General features: G+C 34.1%; 1 protein-coding gene across 6 annotated transcripts in view; it reads left to right on the plus strand.

Moving 5' to 3' along the window:
• LOC137616684 (F-BAR domain only protein 2) overlaps positions 1-11640 on the plus strand; it is a 184766-nt gene extending 173126 nt beyond the window's left edge. For 4 of the 6 annotated variants that reach the window (XM_068346632.1, XM_068346633.1, XM_068346634.1 and 1 more), the window contains 6 exons: positions 299-510; positions 1962-2117; positions 4913-5045; positions 6529-6734; positions 10746-10975; positions 11461-11640. In XM_068346632.1, coding sequence (XP_068202733.1) covers positions 299-510; positions 1962-2117; positions 4913-5045; positions 6529-6734; positions 10746-10975; positions 11461-11522 — 999 coding nt within the window. In that variant the 3' untranslated portion in view covers positions 11523-11640. The remainder of the gene's footprint in view (positions 1-298; positions 511-1961; positions 2118-4912; positions 5046-6528; positions 6735-10745; positions 10976-11460) is intronic. The other 2 variants (XM_068346631.1, XM_068346636.1) reach the window with 1 other exon arrangement.
• The last annotated feature ends 1512 nt before the right edge of the window (positions 11641-13152 follow it).

Genomic DNA, 13152 nt, shown 5'->3' on the forward strand with positions numbered 1-13152 from the left:
TTAGTGTCTTAAGAAGGTAGGAATCCAGGGAAACTTATGAGAAATATTTGAATTTGGAAAATTTAAAAAATTGTATATTGTATCTGTTACAAAATGAGGTTGAATAAGATTTTTTGTGACATACTGAATTGTATTTGAAACAGTCATTATTCATTAGCACACTATTATATCAATTAGGATTTTAATGTTATCAGGTGTCCAATTACTATGGTTTAAATATTTTATGAATTTTGATTAATCCCAAATTATAAGTATTTTAATCATATGATGATTAATTTGATTCACTTTCTTTATACAGGGACCATCTCCAAGGGGACGTCAAAGCCCATCTACCGTATCAGGATTGTCACATGCTGATTCTGTTTCTAGTCTGGAATTCCGAACATCTGGCATGGTTGGCACTTCAAGAGGTCCTTCTCCTCTCACAATAGGATTGTCAGACTCTATTCCACTAGCTGTTGCATTTCAAGAGCTGTGCCATGCCTACTTCCGTGGAACAGATGATTCAAAGTAAGTCATTTGAGTTGCAAAGTTAGAATTGTTTCACATCCCATCCTTTCATATTAGCCTTCAATTTCAGAGTTTATGTTGGCTGAAAGGGTAACTAAAGCAATTGTCAGGAGATAGGCCATATGTCAGTTGTGGGAAAGATTGTGGGTTAACTCAGTACCATGTGCTATTTGTGAAAGGTGGTGTTAGGAGATGTTGAGGATTATAAAATATACAATGAGTAAGATATTTGGTGTCCAAAAATCTTAGAGGAATAAATGGGGAAGAGATGAAAAGGGAGAATAATGCTGTGGTAGCGGTAGATTTTTAAAGATTGTCACGCAGTAAGGAGAGTGGGGATTAAAATTACAGTAATATAACAATTTATCATTAGCCTACTGGATATGTAGAGGGATAAGATGTTGATAAATAAATAGATTTCCTGTTATGACACTTTCACAGGACTTGCACTACTATGAAATCATGAAGTGCAAAGAGGAAAGCCTTTTCGTGGGAAAATTGCTGAATACAGATGATGGTAGAGAGAATTAATTCTATATTTACATCCATGAAGACAAATAAATGTTTCAAAGCAGTAGTGATTATTATGATTTTTTGGATGGGAAGGTTGTGTATAATCAGGTTAAGGAAATGGAAGCTGTATGTAGTTGATCAAAATATATCCTATAGTGAGAACAAATCTTTTGAATTGTTGAGAGAAAGAACTTCGGTTTTCCAGAAGACAAAATCTTATGATCCAACCCTTGGAGATTGGATTAGTATAGAGATTACTAAATTGTTCAATACTCTTTATTTCTTGATCACTATTAATTTGGATTAAATTTTCTGTGAAGTACATTGAGTATTTATGACACACCCAAAACTAGCAATACCTGTTATGATTTTTCAAGACATTATACTATAGTCCATTTCTTTTTTCCAGGCAGATTTGCACCGACTCGCAGCGGTGCCATTTTAGCTCGGAAAAGTTTCCTGATCGCTGATTGGTTAGAATTATCTCGTCCAACCAATCAGCGATCAGGAAACTTTTCCGAGCTAAAAGGGCACCGCTGCGAGTCGGTGCAAATCTGCATCGCTAAAAGAAATTGACTATAGTAGGTATGGTATGTTTAGTTTCTTCATTCATGAATTTTATTGGGTGTTTAGTAGAATTATTAGACATTGTCTTAAATTTATTATATCATTTGAGGTAACACTCCCTAAATCATTTTTCTATTGTTGGATTTGAAATGTTAAGATTTTTTTCTTAAAAGCTGTCATATTTTTGTCTTATTTAAAAGAGTATTAAACTCATAGTACTGCCTTTTTGCAATTTCTTTTGTAATATTGTATCTTCTAAAGAAATCTAGACTCAGGTACTCTGTTTTGTATTAAAATGATTTATTTCAGTCTAATTTTTTTTAATGAGATTATGACAGTTATCATTTAGATTTATGATTCTATCCCTACAGGTGCCAAGTGAAAGTGACAGGTGAGATGATGGTATCTTTCCCAGCAGGAATTGTCAATGTTCTGACAAATAATCCATCACCAGCACAGCTATCATTTAAAGTTAACAACTTCTCTAAGGTTTCTAACGTCCTTCCCAACAAACAGTTGATAAATGTGTAAGTTTCATCTAATATTATTTGTATAAACCTCCCCTGATGTTTATATTGCTTTGTCCCCAAATCTGAATCAACAGTTAACGTTACCCCCCAAAAAAATATTTCCCTTACCTTCAATCTTATCCACTAGGGTATTATTATTATTATTATTATTAATTTCTAAGCTACAACCCTAGTTGGAAAAGGAGAATGCTATAAGCCCAGGGGCCCCAACAGGGAAAATAGCCCAGTTAGGAAAGGAAAGAAGGAAAAATCAAATATTTTAAGGACAGTAACAACATTAAAATAAATAATTCCTACATAAACTATGAATACTTTAACAAAACAAGAGGAAGATAAATTAGACAGAACAGTGTGGCCGAGTGTACCCTCAAGCAAGAGAACTCTAACCCAAGACAGTGGAAGACCATGGTACAGAGGCTATGGCACTACCCAAGACTAGAGAACAATGGTTTGATTTTGGAGTGTCCTTCTCCTAGAAGAGCTGCTTACCATAGCTAAAGAGTCTCTTCTTCCCAAACAAAGAGGAAAGTAGCCACTGAACAATTACTGTGCAGTAGTTAACCCCTTGGGTGAAGAATTGTTTGGTAATCTCAGTGTTGTCAGGTGTATGAGGACAGAAGAGAATCTTTAAAGAATAGGCCAGACTATTCGGTGTACGTGTAGGCAAAGGGAAAGAACCGTAACCAGAGAGAAGGATCCAATGTAGTACTGTCTGGCCAGTAAAAGGACCCAATAACACCAGCCGTAGTATCTCAACGGGTGGCTGGTGCCCTGGCCAACCTACTACCATTATCTGGTAACTAATGGTAACTCAATGGGAGCCCTTGGCCTCACCTATTTTAATCCAATTTAGCTTGGATGATCTGTATTCTCCTTTGTTTTTCAGTCTTTGCATCATATTTTATAAGAACTTATTAGAAATTACATTCAATAACAAAATAAAAAGAAATTCTTCTTCATAATCAACTTTCTCTGCTTAAAGAGATTGAGATCCATTATTAATGGAGGCTTGAGAGCTGATATTTTCTTGAACATTATGCAACAAATTGAGGGATATTGACATCAAAGTAGAATTTGTTTATCTTATAAGGGCTAATAGTGACATCAAAAGAAAAGTATGCATGAAAACCTTTAAAATAACCAAAATGTGAGTATGGTTAAGAACCGAGATCATTTGAAGTGAATTCCGTGAAGTTACTAGAACCCAAATTTACCACCTTGCAACAGGTTACTAGCTTGAGTAATAATGGTAATATTTGTTTTACCTTAAGTAGACCTATTTATTTAATGTATTTCCTTAACCTTTATAGAAATCCTTGTCAATTTTGGAATTTAAAAATAGAAGATTTATGTACACCATGGCAAGCTTGAGAGAAACTTTGTCTAATATCTGGCCACTGTGTATTTTTAGTAATGTTACATAATCAATCTTGAGTTGGAAGGCTAAAGTCATCATGAAATTTTCTTGCAACTTGATGCAATAGGGTTTTCCCTTATGTAGAGTAAAATGTAAAGGATTAATCTTGAGCCTTAGTATCAAAGCATTAGGAAATGCATCTCTGGATCTGACTTGAGTAACAGAAATGGCTCCTTTAAGGTTGTTATTGAGTCATTAGCAGCCCTTGCCTGGCCCTTCTTGGTCCTAGCTTGATGGAGAGGGCTTAGATACTGATCATATGTATATATGGTCAGTCTCTATGGTTGTCACTGTCGTTTGCCTCCGCCATTCATGAGCGACCTTTAATTAAACTTCTAAAATCCGAGTCAGGGGACCTGGCGAGTGACTCATGCCTTCATTTTGAGAGAAAATAATTGATTAGGGAGAAATGGGTCCTTGGGCAATGTCACCAAAGTACCTAACTAGCTTCTCATTTATATTATTAAAAAATTATGAGCACTAGGCAAAGATAGGCTAACTAAAACTGAAGAAGTAGCACTAAAGTTAAGGACTGGAATGCTAGCAGCTACCAAGGAAGAAGAAATGGTGTTGAACATAATTTTAATAGGGACTGCAGTCATAAAATTGGATAAAACATTTGATATGGAATTTACACCTGATGCTAACTGATTGACACACAAACTAAGCTTCATAATAACACTATACACTTAACCATTCAACTCTGTGAAAGTAGGTGCTACTAAAACACCACTCCAATCAGAAATAGTCCATGAAAATATCTTTTCCATTACTTTTTCACTGCAAACACTTTGCTATGTTATCTTTATTTCTTGTCCTAACTTTAAGAAATTCTTACATCAGACCTTCATCATAATGAGTACTGAGAAGAAGGTACATTATTCTGAATTACAATCTGACCCTCTACAAAGAGCACAAATCTGCTTGCTTGTTAACAGACTAGCTACAATATAATTTATTCATATTAAAACTTGAGCAATGAATAGGAATTTGAACATGGATGCATGATACCTTAGCTTATCACTTAAAGCAAGAAAAAGATTACCAACCGTGCTCACTAATGAACCACTAAGTGTATTCTGAGAAATAGAGGATCATTGGTCTTTGAACACAAATAAATTAAACTGAGCTTCAGGACAGTAATGTTTCTCGGTCAACCTTCCCTGTGTTTTACCAGTAATACCATGTTAGGAGGATGACTAAAAGGTTCATTTATTTCTTTATTTTTACTTTGTGGCTTTGAAATTTGCACAGCCAAATCAATAACTTACGATTTGTAGGTAAGAGTTTTAGAAATATAGATCATAATACTTAACTTATTAGTAACATGCATCTTTATAATCTGTGTTAATAATGTCTACTACTGTACTTCTAGGGATAGTGATCAGTCAACCCCTGAATGTGGAGTCTTCAGTTTTAATATGAATGCATTAACATCGTTACTGAGGAAGCAAGCTGAAAGTAACCCTTCTGCGTCCTATTTCAATGTTGATATGATAAAGTATCAGGTAAGATATGGGAGTTTCTCTTTATAATGGTCATGTTCTACCAAGTTTTCTTAGTCAGGTAATAACTGCATGGCTAACTATCAGTAATGCAGTAAACGATTCATCAATACTGCTATGAAAAAATGTCAAAATACATTAAAAAGAAAGTCTCAGTCTCAACATTTTACGTTGTTTGATATGTAATTCGTATTTTATCAGGAAGATTACCTCCTCTAGGCATCTTCAAATCTCACCCATTATGCTCCAGAGTCAAATTAGCCAACTAAACGTACTAATTGGCAACACAGTGAATCTTAATATGGTACTTTACAAACTTTTGTACATAAATCAAGCACATATACAATAACTTAACATGTCTTCTCGTCACTATTTACATAACAGTTTTAAATATTCACTTGCAATATAGTTATTGAAAGGCTTACTAGAAAAATTATACTGCCTCTTGCATTACCATGCAGTATCTGCAACATTATTGGTGGAACGTCAACATTTTGATTCAATATGGTCTTTAAACATCCTAAAATTAACGTACTTATAGCTGAATTTTCTTTGTTTTTCCACAAAAGTAATGCATTTTAGTTACCTTAAAACTTTTTTATTCAATTTCTATGTTAGATTTACATTTTTCTTCCTACTTTTCAACATATTTTGTATTTTATCTAATGTTTATGGACATAGTGAGAACTCTCAGGGTGCTAGTGCTTGATCATAAAAGAAACACTTTCTGAGGTACAGCTCAGGAGCATAAATGATAGGCTATCCTCAAATCTGCAATCTGTGATGTAGACTGGAAAACTCCTCCCTGTCTTAAAAACAAGCCTTTTTTACCACTCACTGTCTAAAGGTAAACAGAATCCATTTAGTTGATGTAATTTACAGTAAACAGAAGAGTAAGAAACTGAATATGCCTCTTCTTGTTTTCCAGAAGCTATAAACTTACTAGTTTAACTGTTTAGCCTTGCAAAATTGAGAATATTTTACTTAACTGATGTTCATGGATGAATATAACTAAATAATTGTTTTTGTTTCTAATTTTTTATTCAGCTGATTTCCTATCTCCTAGTGTGTTTGTTATTGTTCGCAAGTTATAGAGAATTGGTAATGCTACTCCATTACACAATTGTGCATGTGGTAGCAGTATCCTACCAATTACTGTGCAAGTTTCATAACTAATATTATCAAAAGTTGAACAGTTCCTGGCAAAAGATCTAAATGCTTATGCTCAAAGTAATCTTCTGTTCCTGATTTTACGGTTTGAGTTTTCCTTTGTATAGAAATACCTTGAATCTGGTCCTAAATTTAAAGTATTGGGTCTTTACTTTAGTTTTGCTTCTAAATGTGTAAATAACAAATAAGTGTTAGGCAATGGTTTGTTTTATTTTACAATACAGTATGACATGAAAGTTGTTTGCATAAAGTATGTTGATTTTCCCCACCTTAGATTAAAGCTTATTGTGAATGTATAATTTTTTCCTTATATAAGCAGGTGTCTCCTTTGAATGGTGCTCAATCTTCACCCCTTCAACTAGTGGCCTATTGGAAATGTGAAGATGGCCATACAGATTTAAGGATTGATTACAAATACAATCCTTATGCTATTGCTACTCCGTGTGCATTGCTTAATGTGAACATCACAGTACCTGTGGATGGTGTTGTCAAGAATATGCAGTCCAAACCTTCCGGCCAGTGGTAAGAGTCCAAGCTCAAAATCAAATTAAATTTACTTTTAATTTGTTATTTCTTAGTTTACATAAATTATTTCATATTTTCTTAACGTGAGAAATTTTGCGAAAAAAATATATTTTAATAGAGATTTAGATTATTGTATCTGGATGTTCCATGCAAAATGTAATGATTTGTGAATCTTATTGTTCTAGGTATAAATTTTTATTCATAATGGATTATAGAAAATATGAAATAATGTAGCTGTATTAGTTAAACGTAAGGAAGAAAGGGGTTTGTAAAGTTTCTTAACTTATTTGATCAAACTGCTCTATATTTAAAACAGTTTACCAAAATCCCCTATTATATTCTTAACTGTTTATTGTTCTCCATGTTTATTGGTATATTGCATGTTGTTACTATTTTTAACAAAAACTGGACCTCTGATAATCCTTTCAATTTCTGATCCTCTTCTGTTAGTTTTGGAATTTTTATCTTACTAATGACCAATTGCCAGGGTTTTAACTGCAAAGGTGGATTTGATAGAGAGTGGAGTTGGTTGGCAGGTTTCTCCATTGGTAAGAATGAGGATCTGATGTGTTCAAGCAAGGAGAATCCTTACATAATAAGAGACAGTTGATGTAATCTTTAGTTATAAGTAGAACTATGTACAAGTAATATAAGAATAAATGAAATAAATACAATAAATGTGAATGATATACTATTAAGGGATTTTGACGAAGGAAAAATCTATTTCTAGGCTCGACCTGTGTCGCCCAGTGAAGTGCTCCTATAGCACCATTTCTAAGGCATAGTTATTGCTAAATATACCAGAGAAAAAAAAAAAATGAATGGAATGCCAGGAATAAAACCAGCTCGCTCACTCTATGAGTGTTGGTATAGTAAACTGGGGCGTGATAGAACCACGACCACAGGTCCCTCACCAGTTAGACCTCTCCCTCATCAACATCCCCTGGAACAACGAGGTGCCGTCCTACACCCGTCTGCTGCCTCCTACTACGACTATCCTTCCCCACCCCTACACCTCCCCACCCCCTTACCTCATTCCTCCATAGCACCAGCGTTGGTCAGATGTGTTTTGCTTTGCTCTGTGTTGTTTTGTGTTTTTGAAGATGTCCAACATTTTGGATATCCCTGCTCCCAAGTTGAGTATTATATTTGTCTGGTTGGGATTTCTAGGTAGCGACACTCATTTAATCTTTTACTGTGTTGGTTTTTCTAATTATATCACCTTATCGCCGCTTGTTCAGGTTCCCTTACGGGAGTTCGCCCGCGGCCATTTTGGTGTCGCTTCCTCGTGATATCTTTGTTTATCGGGCTTTAATTTAGTTCCTTATACTATTTGTAAGCCCTTTTTATATATGGACATCTCATTTAATGTTTTGGCATGATTGTAATTTATTTTTATGACTTTTTGCAATGTGCTTGTTAGCCTACTTGGCCGAACTGTATGCGGTTTCGGTAGGTAGCCTTTCCTGCCAGCCTTTATGTTTGTTTGAGTACTTTACGGGGAGTCGAACACGTGTGTTTTAATTTGGTTTGGTTGTTCTGGATCGATATTTTACCCGATTTCGGAAGCCTTGTTGGTGTTTAATTGCTTAGTGTCCTTTCCATTTCGGCATCTACCCAATTTTGAAAGGTTTAGCTTTTATTTTGTTACAGTGTGTTCTTTTCCCCCTAATTTCCTCATTTTGCGTGTTAGCATTTATTTTAGTCATTATTTACGACTGCCATTATATTGTGTTACTCCGTACTACGCGGGAAGCTACATGCTTTCCGCCTTTTCGGGTCTTTCTTTTGTGTTTCAGTGGGTGGTCCCCCCCCCTCCGATCACAATGGTCATCTGATTTTGTGTTGGTCTCTCCCCCCCCCTCCCCTCTTGGTGTCCTTCCCCTTATGCCTTTCGCCTCCCTCTTCATAGGGGGTAGGCTTAGGTCATGTGCTTTTCTTGTAGAAAACGGGAAGTCACTCGTGGTGGGGCGCTGGCTCATACGCTCCCTATGTCATTGCGGGTAGCGCTCTCTCTTCGTTATTGGGAAGATCGGTTATTGTTGTCCCTCTTACTGAGAGAATGCCTGTATGAAATCACTCAGATTCAATGTGGAATATCGTTTCGTGTTGAAGCCTTGTGACTGACAAGAGAGCTCTTGAACTCGGAAATTTGTTTTCCAGAGTTTAACTTTAAATTTCTCTCTTCACTCTATTTTTACTTCTCTGTTTATACTTAGCGTCTTGATTAGATAAGCAATCATCTGGATTTCTGGCCTAATATTTCTCTCATTATCTATTTTTCATTTATTATTGATATTTCTGTAAATGGTGTTAATATTTTCACTTCTTAAATATTTACTGTTTAAATGAATGAGAGAATGGACCACAGTATGGCAGAAATATAGAAAAATTAAACATTCATTAATGCATAATGACTCACTAGTTTATGATACACAGACAATCTCAAATATTTGGTGCAATCATGAACAAAAATAATGTGTTAATAATTTAGATGCCCGCTTTGATCCATCAAAAGAAGAGAGGCAGTTGCATTGAATTTTGATGTTGTGGGAGATATCAACTACAATAAAAGATACTGTATTCTGAAGGGGAGAATAAACATGTAATATCAAATGTAGTTCAGCAGTCCCTGGTGAAGATAATATACATTATAATATTATATGAAATCTAGCCAAATTTGCAAGTTACTTGAAAAAATGCCAAGTTATAGATTGAATTAGTTTACATTGTATTGAAATAATATTTTATCAGCTTCACAATTCAGCTAACAAACAGAGCAGTCCACTTTGGACTCTCATCATACTTGAAAAATTATGTACGTACAGATTTTGGGTGAAAGCAAATCATAATAAAAAAAAAATTCTCTTTCATACTTGGAAAATTATGTACGTAGAGTTTTTAACAAAAGCAAATCACAATAACCATATTTTTCTTACATTCAAAAGGTATACGCTATTAGTGGGAAGCATTTAATACTAAAATCCTTATATCACAATAGTTTCTTGGACACACTCCTATTTTTATTGGGAACTTTATTGATGGAAAAACATTCCAAACTCATATAGACAATATTTATTCTAAATCTTACAGCCTTGATTGCAGTGTGCCCCTGGATAGAGTATTAAATGTGGCTTTTTTGTATTGGCAATTAATGACTTAGTCCCTCAAATGCCACGTGGATTGCGATGTTGCCTATATGTGGACAATTTTGCAATATACTACTCTTCGAATAATTTCCATCACTTGCAAAGAACTTTGAATAACACCATTCGAGAAATAGAATTTTGGACTACGTCTGTAGGTTTCAGACTTTCTGTAGAAAAACCTTAAGTAATAATGTTTAATAAGAATAGCAGATGGAACCGTAACCAAGATATAACTTACATTGGGCAATGCTCAAATCCAATTCCAAGATAAGGTAAATTTTTTGGAGCTAATATATGATACCCCTCGCAATTGGAAAGCACATACAAGGTATACCTTACATCAAATCTAAATTAAATAATGCTCTCAACTAAGGATGAAGTTGTCTTATACAATATAGTGTGCAAAGAGACCAAATTTAATGATGATTTATAAAGCATTAGTTTTATCAAGAATAGATTATGGTACCCCAATACATTATATGGATGAGGATCTGAAACTACTATTATGTCTTCGGATCCAATACACACTCAAAGTCTGAGACACTGTAGTCTCACATAGTGCAGCCTTGGAGAGTTTTTTTGTGGTAAATGTGAAGAGTATCTAAACAGACTGTTCTTATGAAGTGCCATTCTCAAATAATGACTATAATACAGCAGCTAAGCTAAATTCATGGAAGTGTTACTTGGAAAATATGAAGTACCAGAGATTTATAGTTCACGCTGTAGTTATTTTCTAGAATACTTTTATTTACAAACTAAAATTTTAAGATCATTAATTATTATTCAGTTAAAGATGTTATGCTATTTTACTGGTATTAAACAGTTGATATATGGAAGCTTTTTATAACTGTCTTTCCAGGCTTAAGGATCAGCAGCGTGCTGTTTGGAAACTAACTGAATTGTCCCAACATTCAGCAAGTGGAGGTGTGGGGTCTCTAAGGGCAAAGTTTGAGGTGGCTGCAGGGCCATCTACACCAGCAACTGTTTCTGCTCAATTCAATTGTGAGGGAACTACTATGTCAGGCTTAGATTTTGCACTTTCTGGTTCTGGCTATAGAGTTTCACTTGTTAAAAAGAGATTTGTTTCAGGTAAGAGACAAACAACCATTTTTTTTTTTTACTAATTTAAGGATTCTCTCTCTCATCTTTTTCCTCCCGTCCATCTCTACTGTAGATATACAGTCTTTGTCCTGCTTATCTTCATTCCTCTATCTTCAAATAACTATCGCATCCTTAGGAGCTTCAATTCAATTCCTCTAGTCGGGTATACATAAATAAGGTATTATGATATGCTTATGGGCTAGCATTGTTTTCAGTGTTGATCTGTGATGTGACGATAGTTGTGTACACCAACAAATCAATTGCCCAATTTTGTGCCTTACAAAATGGAACTTTCCTTTTTAATTTTCATGGCTGTAACTTTGAGTCATCACATGACAGATAAGAAAACTGGCAATTAATGGGTTTTGATTTTCATATACAGTAGATTTTATTTTATCTTGCCTCTTTATTTCCTGATAAGCATGTGTTTTAGATAATGTTTTAGTTTAACTTACTTCTTTCTTTACTTACAGGTAAATATATATGTGATGCAGACGCTGTATTAAGACTACGTTATGGTTCAATTCCAAGCTAGCCGTAGGCTTCTAATAGTGTTAATTTTACACATATGTTATGTACAGTATTGTATTACTTGAAGCCAGCTAACTTTATCCAAAGTTTTCGCTGAACCAAAGCATGTGTTGAAAAATTTAGCTATTTATGAAAATAAGCAAATTTATCACAACTTGAGATTCATTGATGCTTAAGAAGCAAGGAATAATTATGCTTTGTTCTTTAGGCAGTTACTTTGGTTAATGATTAAGGCAGTGTTGTTCAGGACAATTTAGGTTTGTCAGGAAGCAAGGAAAAAGACCAAATTTAATATTTAGTTATATAAAGCTAAGCTTTGTCTATGAAGTAAAGATTCTGAATACTGTATTATTAAGTGTATTTGCATTATAGATTAGGAACATATCAGCATCATCATATAGTGGATTCTGACAGATTATTAATGGAAAAGGAAATGATAAATGCAAAAGTAATTGCATGCAGATTGTGGAATGTGTATAAATGATAAGGAACAAATTATTTTGATAAATGAAATATGTAATATTATAACCTTTTATTGTATGTCTTATAGGACAATTATATTTCATATTTGTCATATAATTATTGTTTATAAGAATGTAAATGGTTGCAGCTGTAAGTGCCATAGAATACAAGTTTGGGTCTGTGTGGTACTGGCATTAAGGGGCTTTTGTTTACCCTACTGAGCTAGAATGTCACCTATGCAATCCTAGAAATAACAATTTCCTAACTTAAATATACTATATTCCTGAGGATGTTATCTTCAAAATTTCTTTCTTATATTTTAAAAATATCTCGCAAATAAGTATAAAAACTAAAGTGTACAGTTATATTAGTGAAAATATTAATTCTGCAGATCCCAAGTATCTACTTTTAACATGAAGTATTGAACTTGGGATTATCATCTTTCTCATGTTCGACACAGGAGTGCCTATTGACGATTCAAAAAGTTGATCAAAGGTCTTACAGTTAAGTATGACTACTTAGAACTATGTTCTATGTAAAATGTTTAGAATTCAGCCAATAGTGTTAATTTATTTCTGTAGATTATGCATCTTTTAAAGAAGAAACATCTAGAAAGTTTAATATATCCTGTACCTTTTGCATTTCTGCTTGAAATATTGCTTCTAAATCTTCCAAATACTGTCTTCTTTAAAGTTACAGTACAGGGATACTGAACCTTTACTAATATCCTATTTGCAAGTACTGTGTAAATTTTGCTGAGAGTTTACCACAGAGTACTCGGGTACCTAATATGTGATTATCATTACCACAATGAAAAGTAACCCATGTGAGAAAGTGGAAAAATTTGATCTTTTACTGTATTTGGTGGGATTAAGAGTTGCCATTAAGTTGAGATCATTAGTTATTTGTACCAAATAATCACTAGGTAATTTTTTTATTATAAATTGAATATTGCATGTCAAATGCACAAAGGATGAGAGAAATATGCATAAATTTATAAACCTCTTCACTACAATGACGTACGCTGTACTTAATATCTTTCAATGTTGTGTTTTCTCCTTGGCAACATTCAAGATCTAAGTTTACATCAGTATTCTCTCAGTTAGTGGTTAAAAGAAGCATTGATGGAAATGATTGAAGTACTGGTCTGATCAAGAATTGCCTTTCATTAC

Source organism: Palaemon carinicauda, chromosome 22 (genome assembly GCF_036898095.1).
Source record: "Palaemon carinicauda isolate YSFRI2023 chromosome 22, ASM3689809v2, whole genome shotgun sequence".
Classification (NCBI taxonomy): Eukaryota; Metazoa; Arthropoda; class Malacostraca; order Decapoda; family Palaemonidae; genus Palaemon; species Palaemon carinicauda.